Source organism: Oryctolagus cuniculus, chromosome 11 (assembly GCF_051225735.1).
Source record: "Oryctolagus cuniculus isolate XC-2025 breed Fujian yellow rabbit chromosome 11, ASM5122573v1, whole genome shotgun sequence".
Classification (NCBI taxonomy): Eukaryota; Metazoa; Chordata; class Mammalia; order Lagomorpha; family Leporidae; genus Oryctolagus; species Oryctolagus cuniculus.
In genome coordinates this window covers 38,652,208-38,669,506 of record NC_142877.1, presented here as the reverse complement: position 1 = coordinate 38,669,506, position 17,299 = coordinate 38,652,208, and the positions used below count along the sequence as shown (strand labels likewise).

The 17,299-nt window shown below is 39.3% G+C and overlaps 1 protein-coding gene across 1 annotated transcript in view; it reads left to right on the top strand.

Annotated features, from left to right (window-relative positions):
• ESF1 (ESF1 nucleolar pre-rRNA processing protein) overlaps positions 1–17,299 on the top strand; it is a 71,521-nt gene that overhangs the window by 8,848 nt on the left and 45,374 nt on the right. Inside the window, exons 4-9 of the mRNA XM_051846205.2 lie at positions 766–879; positions 4,851–4,951; positions 6,287–6,439; positions 9,543–9,657; positions 11,611–11,758; positions 16,775–16,933. Of these exons, the coding sequence (XP_051702165.2) occupies positions 766–879; positions 4,851–4,951; positions 6,287–6,439; positions 9,543–9,657; positions 11,611–11,758; positions 16,775–16,933 (790 nt within the window). The remainder of the gene's footprint in view (positions 1–765; positions 880–4,850; positions 4,952–6,286; positions 6,440–9,542; positions 9,658–11,610; positions 11,759–16,774; positions 16,934–17,299) is intronic.

The following is a 17,299-nucleotide window of genomic DNA, read 5'->3' as shown; positions in this document are numbered from 1 at the left end:
GAGAGAAAGGTCTTCCTTTGCCGTTGGTTCACCCTCCAATGGCCGCCGCGGCCGGCACGCTGGGGCCGGCGCACCGCGCTGAACCGATGGCAGGAGCCAGGTACTTCTCCTGGTCTCCCATGGGGTGCAGGGCCCAAGCACTTGGGCCATCCTCCACTGCACTCCCTGGCCACAGCAGAGAGCTGGCCTGGAAGAGGGGCAACCGGGACAGAATCCAGCGCCTCGACCGGGACTAGAACCCGGTGTGCCAGAGCCGCAAGGCAGAGGATTAGCCTAGTGAGCTGCGGCGCTGGCTCTAAAATTTCTTGATGTGGAATATACTTATGTTTATGTAAGTTGGAAGATGTCTAAGCATGTAAGGAAGAAGTTTTATAGAAATAATTAAAAACATATGAAATGTTTAGAAAATACTTTATTTAGCAGTGTGCATTTTTGTTTCTACTATACCTATTGGGAATGCTATGGGGTAACATACTCAACTTCCCCACCCATGTTAGGATGACAAAATAGCTTAACAAATTCAGTAGATAAAAAAATCAGCTCAAGCTCATATTCTTATTTATAACTAAGAACCAAATAAGAGAAAGTGCTTACCTCTTATGATTTTACTATTGTTGGACTCATTTCAGGTTCTCTTTTGCACATTGAAACCTCTTGGATAACTACCAATATTTCTGAACTTGGAGGAAAAGCAGCACTACATTTTTAGAATATTTATTTTTCAAGCATTGAGAATGATACAAATTATGTATTCTTATTTCTCAGATTACACATCGATTAGCAGTTTGCAACATGGACTGGGATCGATTAAAGGCAAAAGATTTGCTGGCTTTGTTTAATTCATTTAAACCTAAAGGAGGTGTTGTATTTTCTGTAAAGGTAAGAATTGATTTTATTTTGAAGTAAATATTTCTAGATATTTTAAGTTAAATCTGGTTTTATTTTTTAAAGTCATAGTTTCCTTTTTTTAAAAAAAAATTATTTATTTGAAAGAGCTACAGAGAGAGAGAGAGAGAGAGAGAGATCTTCCATCCAATGATTCACTCCCCAAATGGCCACAACAGCTAGGGCTGGGTCAAGCCGAAGCCAGGAGTCAGGAGCTTTCTCTGGATCACCCACATGGATGCAAAGGCCCAAGGACGTGGGCCATCCTCTGCTTCCCCAGACATATTAGCATGGAGGTGGATCAGAAATGGAACAGCTGGGAATCAAATTGGCACCCTTATGGGATTCTGGTGCTGCAGACTGTGGCTTTAACCTGCTAAACCACAGCGCTGGCCCCAAGACAGAATATTTTGAACCAGCATAATGGTCAAGAATTCAGGCTTTGCATTATGACAGACCCGAGTTCAAATCTTGATTCTCCTAAGTACTGTGTGATCTTAGACACTTTATTTTGTTTTATTTCTAAAGATTCATTTATTTTGTTTGGCAGGCAGAGTTATAGAGAGGCAGAGACAGAGAGAGAGAGAGGTCTTCCATCTGCTGGTTCACTCCCCAGATGGCCGAAATGATCAGAGCTGCGCTGTTCCAAAGATGCAGGTGCCCGAGGGCTTTGGCCATCTTCCACTGCTTTCCCAGGCCATAGCAGAGAGCTGGATCAGAAGTGGAGCAGCCGGGACTCGAACTGGCGCCCATATGGGATACCAGCAATTCAGGCAGCAGCTTTACTTGCTACACCACAGCGCCTGGCCTTCAAGGGCACTTTATTAATCTCTCAAATGTGTTTTCTCATTTGACGAGTAGATAGTGTGATGATAGCACACTCTGTAGCAGTGGAGTTCACACTAAATACAGTAGTACCTCACTATCCTGAGATTATTGGCTCCAGGACCCTCCGTGGTACCCAGATTTACATATATCAAGTCCCTCATGTGAAAAGGTGTAGTATGTGTATGTAACCTTTACACATCCTTCCCTATACTTTTAATCAACTCCAGATTATTTGCAATAACTAATACAATTTAAATACTGTATAAATTAAACACTTTGGGGAATCAGAACAATAGAGAAAAGCCTGTATATGTTCAGTATAGATTTCAGTATAGATGCAACCACTGTTGGCCTAATATAATATGTGCATGAACCACAAGGTAAACAGTACTCAGCTTTTTTTTTTTTTTTAAGGTTTATTTTATTTACTGAAAGAGAGTTACAGAGAGAGAGGTAGAAACAGAGATCTTCCATCCACTGGTTCACTCCCCAAATGGCTGCAGCAGATAGTGGATAGCAGTGTTTCTTTCTCTCTCTCTCTCTTTCTCTCTCTCTCTCTCTCTCTTTCTCTCTTTCTGTTGCTGTCTCAGTCTCTCAAATGGTAAGAAAGGACTAACCCTACTGGTTATAGTATCTAAACATTTTATGATGCTATGAAGGTTAATAGGTTTGGGTGAAAGGAACAAATCTATGAAACAGAATAAACAGGTAGTAGAATTCATTACATGATTTAGGTTAAAATAGACTTCTTGTACATTTTGTTGAGACAAATGGACATGTCATTGAATGGAGAACATAGTTCAGTTCCATCATCTCTCCTCATTATGTCCCAAAATGCTACTACATAAAATATGTAAAGTTTCTATATCAAACCTATTATATACAACTCACATTAATAATAAAGACTGATCCACTCACTTATCAGTAGCAAATTTCAGACAGTTCAAAAGGCAAATGTATATAAAGCCCAGTAGTATCAAAACATAAGAAATTTAATAAAATTTTATTTCTTGACTGAAAGCAGTTGAGACAAAAACAAATTCCAGTGAAAGTGAATATTTTTCTTATACTAAGACCTTATCTAGTCTGTATGATAATATGCCATGAGCTCTGCTCTTTTCTGTTTGAAGAATTTATTTAAATGAAGTTTTGGTGCTGCGTGTGTTGGTGCACCCCCTTTGGAGTGCCTCGGGTCAAGTCCTGCCTCCACTTCTGATCCAACTTCATGCTAATGCACATCTCAGGAGGCAGGAGATGATGACACAAGGAGACGCAGATGGAGTTCCTGGATCCTGGGTTCAGCCCAGCCCAGCTCTGGCTGTTAGGGTGAACCAGCGGATAGAAGATTCTCATTCTCTCTCTCACTCTCACTGTTTCTAACTCTTAAATAATTTCTTAAAAAGTTAAAAAATAAGCCGGCACCGTGGCTCACTGGGCTAATGCTCCGCCTGAGGCGCCGTCACTCCGGGTTCTAGTCCCGGTTGGAGCGCCGGTTCTGTCCTGGTTGCTCCTCTTCCATTCCAACTCAAAATCCAGCTTAGTAATGTAGTTATTTAGTTCTCAAATATCCTGCAATAGGGGGCCGGCGCTTTGGCTCACTAGGTTAATCCTCTGCCTGCCTGTGCCAGCATCCCATATGGGCGCCAGGTTCTAGTCCCGGTTGCTCCTCTTCCAGTCCAGCTCTCTGCTGTGGCCCGGGATAGCAGTGGAAGATGGCCCAAGTGCTTGAGCCCCTGCACCCGCATGGGAGACTGGGAGAAGGCACCTGGCATCTAGCTTCGGATCGGCGCAGCACCGGCTATGGCAGCCATTTGGGGAGTGAACCAATGGAAGGAAGATCTTTCTCTCTGTCTCTTTCTCTCACTGTCTATGACTCTACCCATCAAATAAATTTAAAAAAAAAAAAAAATCTTGCAATAGAGAGTCCTGAAAAAATCTTAGATTCTGGGAAAGCAGATTGAACTTTTAAAAGAAAATTATCGGCTGGCGCCGCAGCTCACTTAGCTAATCTTCTGCCTGCGGCACCAGCACCCCAGGTTCTAATCCCGGTTGGGGCGCCGGATTCTGTCCTCTTCCAGTCCAGCTTTCTGCTGTGGCCCAGGAAGGCAGTGGAGGATGGCCCAAGTCCTTGGGCCCTGCACCCACATGGGAGACCAGGAAGAAGCACCTGACTCCTGGCTTCAGATCGGTGCAGCACGCCGGCCATAGTGGCCATTTGGGGGGTGAACCAACGGAAAAGGAAAACCTTTCTCTCTGTCTGTCTCTCTCACTGTCTCACTCTGCCTGTCAAAAAAAAACAAAAAACAAAAAAGAAACCACAAAAGTTAAAGAATAAATAAAAGTGTTGGTTAAATGATATAACTTAGAGGAAAGCAGAGTATTACAAAATCAGTTTATTTTTTGTATTACTTTGTTTCTTATGTATTTCATATAAACTTTAAGTCAGTCATTTTTCATGTATATATTTACATTAAGAGTTCCTGAGCTTAGAATCCTGTTTTGCTTTTCTTTGTTTTTCCTTCTTTCCCAGAACTGTCTTGCCCTATTTTGTATATGGAGAAGATAAATCTATTTTTGTTCCCAAGCTGCACATCTGTGACTCTCTGGCCAAAATGACTGACTTTAAAGGAAATGCTTCATGATTCTTTTACCTTCCTGTAGTAGTTTTGGAAGTGAGTCATCCTTGTACTTTAAGTCAGTTGTGACTCTTCAGAGCTCCTGACCTTGACTGTTCTGGATATTGTATAAAAAGGAACGTATAGGGCCGGTGCTGTGGCATAGTGGTTTAAAGCCCTGGCCTGAGGCGCCAGCATCCCATATGGGTGCTGGTTCTAGTCCTGGCTACTCCTCTTCTAATCCAGCTCTCTGCTATGGCTTGGGAAAGCAGTGGAAGATGGCCGAAGTCCTTGGGCCCCTGCTCCCACATGGGAGACCTGAAAGAAGCTCCTGGCTCCTGGCTTCGATTGGCGCAGCTCCTGCCATTGCGGCCATCTGGAGAGTGAACCAGCAGATAGAAGAACTCTCTCTTTCTGTTTCTCCTTCTCTCTCTGTGTAACTCTGCCTTTCAAAGAAATAAAAATAAATCTTAAAAACAAAAGGAATGTATAAATTACACTGATCTTATTTTTTGTGTTCAGATATATCCTTCAGAGTTTGGGAAGGAGAGGATGAAGGAAGAGCAAGTTCAAGGACCAGTGGAGTTACTAAGTATTCCCGAAGATGCCCCTGAAAAGGATTGGTATTGTATCACTGTAAAATGTAAAACTGAGCTTCATATAATCATGTCACTAATTTAGGACCTTAATTGGACTAAATTTTACATTTGTGCCATTCATGGTTAAAATAGTTTGCATACTAAATTAAAGTCTGTCAGAAGTGACACACTATTCCAACATTTCATGTGTATATCAATGAAATTAATTATTGAGGTTTTTGAAAAACATTTCATGATTGAATTGATTCAGTTGGCTCAGCCTTTTTCTGAATCAGGTTTTGTTTTTTTTTGTTTTTTTGTTTTTGTTTTTGTTTTTTTTTGACAGGCAGAGTGGACAGTGAGAGAGAGAGACAGAGAGAGAAGTCTTTCTTTTGCTGTTGGTTCACCCTCCAATGGCCGCCGCGGCCGCGCGCTGGGGCCGGTGCACTGCGCTGATCCGATGGCAGGAGCCAGGTACTTATCCTGGTCTCCCATGGGGTGCAGGGCCCAAGCACTTGGGCCATTTTCCACTGCACTCCCTGGCCACAGCAGAGAGCTGGCCTGGAAGAGGGGCAACCCGGACAGAATCCGGCGCCCCAACCGGGACTAGAACCTGGTGTGCCGGCGCCGCAAGGCGGAGGATTAGCCTAGTGAGCCGCGGCGCTGGCAGGTTTTGCTTTTTTATGAAATATTACTTTCCATACAGATGTAATTGAAGTTCTATTCATTTTCAGATTACATATTTTTTCTTAAATAAACAAGTAAAAGAATGCTAACAAAATTCCTTGTCATGGTGCAATATAGGGAAAAAAGTTTTAAAGCCACTAGGTGGAGCTATATGTACATTTAATGAAAAAAGTAGTTTAATAAATTGGTGGCAGGAGTTGGTAGATGAAGAATAAGTTGTAGTTAATTGAAATTAGAGTTGTAACTCTTTAGACTTGATGATACATGAATCTAGAACAAACATTTTGCAAAATCACGAGTTTCCTTATAATTAGCACTAGTGCTTGCGAAGCATATTTTACAACATACTGATCCTGCCCAGTGGTTTTACTTGAGAAGGCAGTATGTGGTAGCAAAACAAATACAAAGATTGTCCTAAGAAATGAAGCTGAAGTTATCAGTAAGCACATAATTCTCACATTCTGCTTTTCTGAGTATCAGATTCTAATCCAAAATCTGTACCTTGAAAGAATAGTAAATAATAAATTGAGCTTGAGTATTTAATGTTTGTGGAGGCATAGTCATGAAGGAAAAATGTCTTGGAATGAAGGCCAGCTTGTAATATAGTTTTATTGTGACAGGTACATTTATTTTTTTAAAGAGATAGGTTTTTGTGTTTATTTATGTAAATCCAATGAGTTTTTCCCCCTTTAGGACCTCTAGAGAAAAATTGAGAGATTATCAGTTCAAACGACTGAAGTACTATTATGCTGTAGTAGACTGTGATTCTCCTGAAACAGCCAGTAAAATTTATGAGGATTGTGATGGCCTGGAATTTGAAAGCAGTTGTTCATTTATAGATCTAAGGTAATATAATGTGTGTCTTACCAATTTAATTTTATAGTGCAGCATGATTGTAAGAAGTAAAACAGGGACAGGCATTTAGCCTAATGATTAATGACACTGGTTAAAATATCTGTGTCCCAGCATTTTTAATCATTAGGCATAATGCCTGCCCCTGTTTTGCTTACCACGTGGGCTAAGCCGCCTCTTGTGATGCTGACATCCTACGTGGGTTTTGGTTCAAGACTCGGCTACTCTACTTCCTATCCAGCTCCCTTCTAACGTACCTGGGAAATCAAGGAAAGATGGCTCAAGTCTTTGGGCCCCTTCACCCGTGTGGGAGACCCAGAAGAAGCTTCAGGCTCCTGGCTTTGGCCTGGCAAAACACTGGCTGTTGTGGCCATTTGGGGAGTGAAATAGCAGATGGAAGGTATCTCTTTCTCTGTCTCTCCCTTTGTCTTTCCCCCTCTCTCTGTAAATATGCCTTTCAAATAAATTTTAAAAAAAGAGAAAAGATACCTATGTCCCATGTTGGAGTACCTTGGTTTGATGCTTAGCTCCAGTTCCTAAAGCTAGCTTCCTGCTAATACAGACCTGTGGAGGCATTGGTGAGGCTTATGCAGTCGGGTTCCTGTCACTCATGTGGGAGACTTGGATTGAGTTTTTCAGCTCCTACCTTTGGTGCTAGCCCACCCCTGGTACTCACAAGTATTTGGTTGGTGAACCGGCAGATGGGAAAATGCTCTGTTTCTATCTCTGTCTCTCTCTCTCACTCTCACTTTCTCCCTCTTTCCCTCTCCCTCTGTTTGTCTTTCATCGCCTCTCAAAATAAAAAAATAGATGATTTTTATCAAGTAAGATATTTGAACTGGTATTACCTTCTGGTGCTCTATGTTTGGTTTTCATTTGGGTTTTTGCTTTTGAATGAATGCTGCATTTTATAGATCATTAGTCCTGAGAAAGAAAATGAACAAGAAAATGCTAAAGTACGTATTAATCATCCCTACACCTGTGTTCTTTTATTTTTTGCTTGTTTTTTACTTTTGTTCTTTTGAACTTGTCAGTGTGTGTTTAAGGTGATGCACTATGTGCTGTGATATTTCTTTGCAGCTCTGTTTTAGAGCAACCAGATGAAGTAATGTTTAAAAATATAAAAGCATTGATGTAGGCGCAGAGGAGTTTATTGCTCAACTTGAAATTCATCTATAGATCTATGCTGTGCTGCCCAATACAGTAGTCACTAATAATTTCTAGTTCATTTATTCAATTGAAATTAAATAAAAATTTAAATTCAATTGCTTAGCCACACTGGATACATTTCAAGTAATTAATGGTCACATTTTTGATGGACAGATACAGAATAGTTGCCATCATCACAGAAAGTTGAATTGTACTGCTGTAAGTGCTATTTCAGTCAGTTGTGATGCTGGCATTGTCTTCAGATTTGGGCATTATTTTACCACATGCTCAGGCTTCACTGACCCTGCACTAAAATCTTTAGGTGGTTGTGAATGTCAGCTCTTAAGGAAACAGAAAGCAGACCCACTATAGTATTTTATCATTAACCTAGTCCTTTAGAGCCCAGTAAACCATTCTACTATGACATTTTGAGTAGAAATCTCTTTGATTCTAGTTTGTTAGAGGCTTTATTCTCAAAATGAGGTATGTCAGAAAAAGATCCATCGTTTCATTGTCACTGAGGCTTTCTTGCTTCAAAGATACTTAGTCTGGTAGAAAAATACAAAAAAGAAATTTTGCCTTGATAATTTGCTATAAAAACAGTATATATCAAGAATGGCATGATCTCATCAGGCAAGATATTTCTTTCAATTTTCTGTTAATACTTTTCAATAGTAAATTCTGGTTTTGAATGTCTAAATATTAATTACTGAACATTTTGGGTATCAGCAATTCATGTTAATATGTTTTCAGGATTTTTTTGTTCTTTGTTTCCTTTATGGGCATTTCCATGTAGTTTTAGAATAATCTCTGCTAGTACCTGGAAAATAAGGTCATTGACCATGGGGGAATAATGTACATTTCTTCCTTTATTATGTCATATATAACATCAGTTTTTTCTTTACACTAAGTGTAAAAGTGTAGCTGAAGAAGACTATTATATAAAACTACTGAATCTTAATTATTCCTTTATCCTAAACTCATTTTTGATAAAATATACAGCATTTGCTCTGTGGAAATGAGAGCAACCTGGGGGCTGGTGCTGTGGCACAGCGGGGTAAAGCCCTGGCCTGAAGCGCCAGCATCCCATATGGGCACTGGTTCTAGTCCTGGCTGCTCCTCTTCTGATCTAGCTCTCTGCTATGGCCTGGGAAAGCAGTGGAAGATGGCCCAAGTCCTTGGGCCCCTGCACCCACATAGGAGACCCAGAAAAAGCTCCTGGCTCCTGGCTTCGGATCAGCGCAGCTCCAACCATTCACTCCCACTGGGGAGTGAACCAGTGGATGGAAGACTGACTCTGTCTCTGCCTCTCTCTGTTACTCTTTCAAATAAATAAAATAAATCTTTAAAAAAAAAATAAATTACAGAACCTGACTATAACCATAGATTATTTACCATTTGACTTTTTTCCCTAGTCTGATGCCTAAAAATTATCAATAATAGTGACAGATACACATTTAAAAGCTAGTTGTGAGATGAAAATTCCAAGATAATATTGTTAAGATCTTTTAGTCTTGAAGAATTTCCCTTAAGTTTTCCTTATTTTCAGTGACATTTCTTGTGTATGATACTTTATATTAACAGTACTTATACACTAATAATTCTGTTTGACTTTCAAAATACCATAAAGCAAGCCAGTGACTGCTGTCAGGAGTCAGTCTTTTTGAAACTTGAGGGACCCCACGTGTGTTCACTCCTCTTTAACTTCTAATGCAGGATTTCTAGCTGCATGGCATTCTTTCAGATGTACAGATTTATAGCTTATGAACTTCAGAGATTTTGTGCCAAGGTTATTTCATACATTGTTTGCTTCTTCTACATGTGTGTTCTCTAGTGACTTATATGGTATGCATATATAAACTACAACTAATTGGTTAGCAATCTAAAATCTGGTTGTTTATCACTGCAGTGTATGTTTAAATAAATTTATTTTTTCTTTGCTTCTTAGGTTTATACCAGATGATATTACTTTTGATGATGAGCCCAAGGACGTAGCCTCAGAAGTGGATTTAACAGCATATAAACCAAAATATTTCACATCTGCTGCAATGGGAACATCAACGGTATTTCTTAACTTTTAAAAATATGTTGCTGGTTTCTGTTGCCTTGAGAAGAAGCATCTTTAGAAATGGAGAGTATTCAAAATTTAAAGGTGCAAATAGAAATGGAAATGAAACACAAGTGTATTTGCATTGTTTATGACATCTGTTTAAACGTATTTTCAGATTCTTATGTCTTTAAGGCTTAGTCAAATGCTCACTAATATTTCTCTTTTCTATCTTTTCTGTCTTCTCATATACTCTTCAACTAATTTTTTTTCTTTTTTGTAGCATGCATACTTTTTTTTTTTTTTAAAGACAGAGTTCAGAGAGGGAGAGACAGGTCTTCCATCGCTGGTTCACTCCCAAGATGGCTGCAACAGCTGGAGGTGGGCCAGTCTGAAGCCAGGAGCCAGGATCTTCCTCTGGGTCTCCCTTTGGGTGCAGGGGCTGAAGTACTGGGCCATCTTCTGCTGCTTTCCCATGTGCATTAGCAGGGATCTGGATGGGAAGTGGAGCAGCTGGATCTCCAGATGGTACCCAAATGGGGTGACAGCATCACAGGCCTAGGCTTAACCTGCTACACCACAATACTGATCTCCACTGTGTTTTTCTGAGAAGGGGCTCATGGCAAGGAAAGAGCTACTGTATCTGCCACCTTCTTTGCTGGCATTGATTAATTATTGAATATGATAGAACGCCACTGTTGTGCAATGCATGAAGTCTAAAAGACTTGGTCATAGGGAGCTGATGCAGTGGCATAGCAGATAAACCTGCTGCCTGTGGCACTGGCATCCCATATGGGCACAGGTTCAAATCCCAGCTGCTCCACTTCCAATCCAGCTCTCTACTGTGACCTGGGAAAGCAATAGAAGATGGTCCAAGTCCTTGGGCCCTATACCTGCATGGTATACCCAGAAGAAGCTTCAGCTTCTGGCTTTAGATTGGCCCAGCTCCAGCCATTGAGACCATTTGAGGAGAGAACCAGCAGATGGAGTACTTCTCTCTCTCTTTGCCTCTGTCTCTGTAACTGTCTTTTGAATAAATAATAAATAAATCTTAAAAAAAAAAACAGTCATATAAAATGTATGATCATGTTCTTTTCAAGACTAAAATAATGACCAGAGCCAGCCTGTCCAGCTAGCCAGTCATTCTTCTATTCCTGCAACCTGGCTGTATCAACGTCTGTCCCATTTGCAACAGCAGTTTGGTGGTAATCAGATCAGACTTAATGGGCAGAACAGGGATAATTCTGAATCCTGGGACTAGCTGGTACTTCTAACCCAGTGGCAATACTTTTAAGGCTCTTTTGGTTAATGAGTGCCTTTTTTGTTTTCTTTATCTGGGGAGATTGGCCCAATGGGGAAAAAAAAACCTGGGACATGGGATCTACATTCTGATAAAGATACAACCTTTATCAGGATCCTGTAGGAGAATAGTGGTTAAGTAGAGGACTGGAGCCAGTCACTAGACTAACCATATTGTACATGAATTCTTGTGTCATGAAGGTTTAAAATATTTCCAACTAATAGATACCTTTTTCATTAGTGGCTTAATTTGTTGTGGAAAATAGGCTCCACTGAAATTGTGTTGCTTTACCAACACATAGTTTATAGATCTCCCAGTATCTTAAAACTTCGGATAAGAAATTTGTTTTCACCAGTTCATAATAATGTTAACTTTTTTACCAGTAATTTTCTTAATTTTTTCAGCATAAGTAATTCATATGCTGATTAAGTTTTCTTCCCAATAGTGGGGTCCTGTACATAGAGCAGAGAATTGGGAGAGGAAAGGTAATGACTCCCTTTCCACAAGGAGGAGAATTTATTAATCATATTATTCAAGTATTTGCCCTAGCATGTCTTAACTTTATTAACTTACTGTTAAACATTCAAGTTAATATATTTTAAGTTTAGGCTGTTGACATTTCCATTTTTGTGAATTTTTTTTTTTTTTTTTTTTTTTAATCCATGAAAGGTGGAGATCACTTGGGATGAGACTGATCATGAAAGAATCACAACACTCAACAGGAAATTTAAAAAGGAAGAGCTTTTGGACATGGACTTTCAAGCCTACTTAGCTTCTTCAAGTGAAGATGAAGAGGAGATAGAAGAGGAACTACAAGGTACTTGTTATTCTTTTAGTGACTTGTTAATAGGAATGTCTTTGGCAGTAGCTTAAAGACAAGACCCTAACTAAATAATACACTATAGGTAAAACATACCCAAATACATAGTACTATATACACCTATAGGTAGTGACTGAAATATTTTTAACTATTTTCTTAACCTGAGTTTCTTTAACCATAAACATTTAAGGCCTGACCTGACAAAAGAAGCCTGACCTTTTAGACTTCTTGATTGATACTGTTATATAATCTCTCAATAAATTTGTAAAATGCCCCTTATCCTCTGTTTTTTAAACAGAGAGCTTCGTTTAGATTGATTAAAGCCCCACAGGACTTTTTATTGCTGTTTTTATACTGTCATTGTTTAAATTGGGCCCCATTTTACCCACATCCTTTACTTTATTTCTTTCTCTATCTCAAACCTCAGCCTGGGATCATTTTCCTTCTTTTTTAAGCACATCCTTGAGAGTTTACTTTGTAAGTGTCTGCTGGTATCAAACTCTCTTGAGATTTAGTTTGTCTAAAAATATCCTTACTCTGCCTTCACTTGTGAAGAATTCTAGCTTGGCAGCTCCCTAACCCCCACATTGATAATAACTTTTTTTTTTTTTTTTTTTTGACAGAGTGAATAGTGAGAGAGAGAGAGGCAGAGAGAAAGGTCTTCCTTTTGCTGTTGGTTCACCCTCCAGTGGCCGCCACGGCTGGCGTGCTGCGGCCGGCGCACCGTGCTGATCCGAAGGCAGGAGCCAGCTGTTTCTGCTGGTCTCCCATGGGGTGCAGGGCCCAAGGACTTGGGCCATCCTCCACTGCCTTCCCGGGCCACAGCAGAGAGCTGGCCTGGAAGAGGGGCAACCGGGACAGAATCCGGCGCCCCGACCGGGACTAGAACCTGGTGTGCCAGTGCCGCTAGGTGGAGGATTAGCCTATTGTGCTGCGGCACTGGCCGATAATAACATTCTATTGGCTTCTGGCAGCATTGTTGTTTTTGAGAACTCAGCTGTCTAATTTTTGAGAGCTGGCTTGATGTTTGAGAAGAGAGTTTTTTTGTTTTTTTTTTTTTAAGATTTATTTATTTTTTGAAAGGCAGAGTTACAGAGAAGCAGAGGCAGAGAAAGAAAGGTCCTTCATCCACTGGTTCACTCACCAAATGAACACAATGGCCAAAGCTGGGCCAATCCGAAGCCAGGAGCCCGGATCTTCTTCCAAGTCTCCCACGTGGGTACAAGTACCCACGGACTTGGGCCATCTTCCACTGTTTTTCATGCACATTAGCAGGGACTGGATCAGAAGTGGAGCATCCAGGATTGGAACTGGTGTCTGTATGAGATGCCAGCACTTCAGGCGGCAGTTTTACCCACTATGCCACAGTGCCGTCCCTGGGATGTTTTAATAGAGATCTTTCATTTACTGTAGTTAGTTTAGGACTGCATTACTCCCACATTTCATGTCTTGTGGTTTCCAAGCTTCTGCAGGTGATGAAAGTCAGCAACAGGACTGTTCTGGTTCATAATGACCCTTTCCCTGAAGAGTGAATCCATTTGGGTTCCTGCGTAATGTTGAGTACTAGTTGAAATTCTGTCGTCTTAGCCTTTAACTTTTGTCCTTTTGGCCCTGAATGGCTGCCAAAACAGCTTTTGAATTTCACAGCTGATTTTTATGAGAATCAGGAAGTAGGAAATGCTCTCAGAGCAAAATAGGTCCTTAACACTGAGGTTATCCTGTTTTATATTTCTTTTTTGATTTTTGTCATGGTAATTCTTCACTAATATTAGTTTTGTGAAATGTTTCTCTCCTTTTTTTAACTTCTTAGAAGTTTTTAAAAAGATTTTTAAAGTATTTCATCCAACTTGATGTCCTCAGTGAAAAGATTGGTCTGCAGTAGCTGGATTGCTATTAGTGGTAGCAATTCTCAGATTATTTTTACTTAGGGTTTTGTTTGTTTGTTTTTTGCTGATTGAAATGATTGATAGTGTGCCTTTAAAATATATATGCTGTTTGTTTAAAAATAATTTTTGTGAAGTTAAAACAAACAAAAAGATCATTATATCATTTTTCTCTATATTAGATAATGTCTGCATTTTGAAATTTGGTTGCTTGGTTGATATATCTCCCTGTACCTTCACTATTTTCATTCTTATCTAACAGAAGAATTCTCAATCATGAGTTAGAGGTTTATTACTGAAGAAGGTGAAGAACTATAAATGTTAAATATTTAAATATGTATTTTAGCTAGAATGAATATTCTTTAATTTATAGCTTAACATTTTTCATAGCTGTCTTCTTGATTTTCCTTTTACATGTGTATTGTTTTTATAGCCTAAATGGCATATTTAATAAATCCTAAAATGCATCTACAGTGTTACCATGGGGCTATTAAACCTTGACTTTTTTAGATCTTATGATTGGTCTATTATTGTTCCTTTTAGACTACTGTAGACAGTGCTTCGTTTCTCTATGTTTTTCATAAAATACTTTTGAACAGTATTCCATACATGGAATGGAAAATCATGTTTAATCATTCCAGTTTCTTTGTTCAGACATCTCATATTAATAAAACCACATAATTGCTTAAGTATTTAATAGTCTTTGAAAATGTATGATTTGCAGTGGTAGTTATGTTGGGCACAAAAGCCTTCACATTTTTTACGGCTTTGGTGGCTGTTGCTTATTAATTTTTTTGGCATTCTAAAGAATTGAGGGAACATTTTGTTTTTTATTGTTCACAGAACAGAATCCTTCTTCAGATATCTTTAATATTCTTCTCACCTAATGATGTGCAAAAAGTTGTATTTACTTATCTATACTTTTTAAATTGAAATTCTGGATAGTTTCTCTTCATTATGAGCTCTAAAATAAAGGAAAAAATATTTCATGTATACTTCTGATTATTGAGTCAGAGTTTTTCAAGTACAATTTTCGGTTTGGGAAAACTGAACCAAATTTTTTTTTTTTTTTTTTAAAGACAGAGTTACAGAAAGAGGTAGAGACAGAGAGAAAGGTCTTCCAAATGCTGGTTCACTCTCCAGATGGCCACAATGGCTGGAACTGTGCAGATCCGAGGCCAGGAGCCAGGAGTTCCTTCCAGGTCTCCCACGCGGGTGCAGGGGCCCAAGGACTTGGGCCATCTTCCACTGCTTTCCCAGGCCATAGCAGAGAGCTGGGTTGGAAGAGGAGCAGCCGGGACTGGAACCAGCGCCCATATGGGATGCTGGCGCTTCAGGCCAGGGCTTTAACCCACTGCACCACAGCGCCAGCCCCGAAAACTGAACCAAATTTTAAAATCACATTATGGACATTAGGATACCAAATATTAGAAAGTAATCTGCATGAATTTTTCAATACATTGCTAAAATCTTGGGCTATTGGGCTCTTCTGATTTCAAATCCTGTATTCACAACATGGTGAAGTTACATAGGTCATGTTTCCTAAGCTCCCAGTGCCTTTCTTTCCATAGCTGTGAGATGAGGATCTTATTAGTACCTGGCTCATGATTGGAAAGATTAACATACTATCCATAAGATGCTTAGCATACTATGTTGTAGCATATGTTTTTACTTCTTAAAATTTTAAGGATAATGGCTTTTTATTTGAATTACACTACTTAGGTTTTTAGAAGTGTACATTTTTATTCAATATTTTAACTGACTGCAAACTCATTTGTAATTTAGTGCCTCTGTTGAATACATAAGTATATTTGCATGTCTTGGAGTTATGAAGTGTTCCTAGTTATTTCTATACAGGAGAGCATAAGAGGGTGGCTTACTGTTAGCACTATTTTTTCCCTTAAATAGTATTAAGGCTTTCAAAAAGTGTTGTCTCTGAATTGGGGAAAAACAGACCTACGTGAGTTATCCCACATTTTAAAGCTTTAGAAAGTAAAATTTTAGTACTGGAAAAAATCAATTTAAAGTAAGCCATCAGAGACTTACCACTAAAATTTCAACCTGGAAGGAGCTTGCTTCTAATTATGTTTTCAGAAGTAAGCTTTTAATAGAAAGAAATACATTGCCATTTTGTTAATGTGTTCCTGATGTTTTATCCATGAATTACGGGACACATGACAGAATTCCATCCAACATTATTATTGTGGCACAAAGCACAAACAGGAAAAAAATGAATTTCAGCTGTTTGAGTGAAAATGTAAAAGTGTGATCGGATGGAAAAAATGTCTTAAACCATTTTTTATTCATTTTAAGAAAAGAAAATATTTACTTAACCAATTTTTTTTCCATATCACCCTTTATAAGATGTAAAGACAATCTGTTAGTATTGGTATTTCACAACTCAGTGTTCAGTAATGTTAAACATTGTTGGTGATCAGTTAACCATAGGTCATTGAAAAGAAGGGCTTCATTATGCTGCTTCTACATATTCCCTTACTGAGGACATTTAGTCAATTCAATAAGTTTGTATGTTTTGAATTAAAATCCAGGTTTGTAATTTGTGTGTTTGACTTAGAGAATTACAGTCAAACTATTAAAAAAAATAAACTTTTTATGTATGAGCTTTCTTTGGTATTTGCTACCCACACATCTTACACTTTGCCTTTGTATTCTAATTATTATTATTATTATTTTACTTTTAAAGATTTATTTATTTATTTGAAAGAGTTACAGAGAGAGAGAAGGAGAGGCAGAGAGAGAGGTCTTCCATCTGCTGATTCACTCCCCAACTGGCTGCTGCCTGGGAGGCCAGCATCCCATTTTGACACTGGTTCAAGTCTTGGCTGCTCCACTTCTGATCCATTTTGCTGCTAATGGCCTGGGAAAGCAGTGGAGGATGACCCAAGTACTTGGGCCCCTGCACCAACGTGGGAGACCTAGAAGAAGCTCTTGGCTCCTGGCTTCCAACCGGCACAGCACTGGCTGTTGCAGCTATCTGGAAAGAGTGAACAGATGGATGGAAGATGTCTTTCTCTCTCTCTCTCTCTCTCTCTCTCTCTTTCTTTCTGTAACTCTGCCTTTCAAATAAATAATTTTTTTTGAAATAATACTGATGTTTTATTGTTGTTAGGTGATGATGGGATCAATTTAGAAGACGGGAAAATGAAGAAAAGTCAGAAGGACGATGAAGAACAAATTGCTAAATACAGGCAGCTTTTGCAGGTTATTCAAGAAAAAGAAAAGAAAGGCAAAGAAAATGATATGGAAATGGAAATTAAGTGGGTTCCAGGTAAGGACTAGATACTGTTTTCTTCTTTTGTTGATGCTGAGTGCATTTTAGAAATAAAGAAAAAGATGCAAACTTTTCTTTGGAAACATACTTGTTCTGTTTGGCACAACAGTTAAGATGCTCTTTGGGACCCTCACATCCTGTATCTGAGTTCTAGTTCCAGCTATGCAGCTTATTCCAGCTTCCTGATAGTATGTACCATGGGAGGTAGTAGGTGATGAATCAAAATATTGGGGTTCCTGCCACATATAGGGGAAACCTGGATTGAGTTCCTGGCTCCTGACTTCAGCCTGGCCCAGCACTGGCTGTTGCGGGCATTAGAGGAGTGAATCAGCAGATGCAAGGTCTTTTTATCTTTCTCTGATT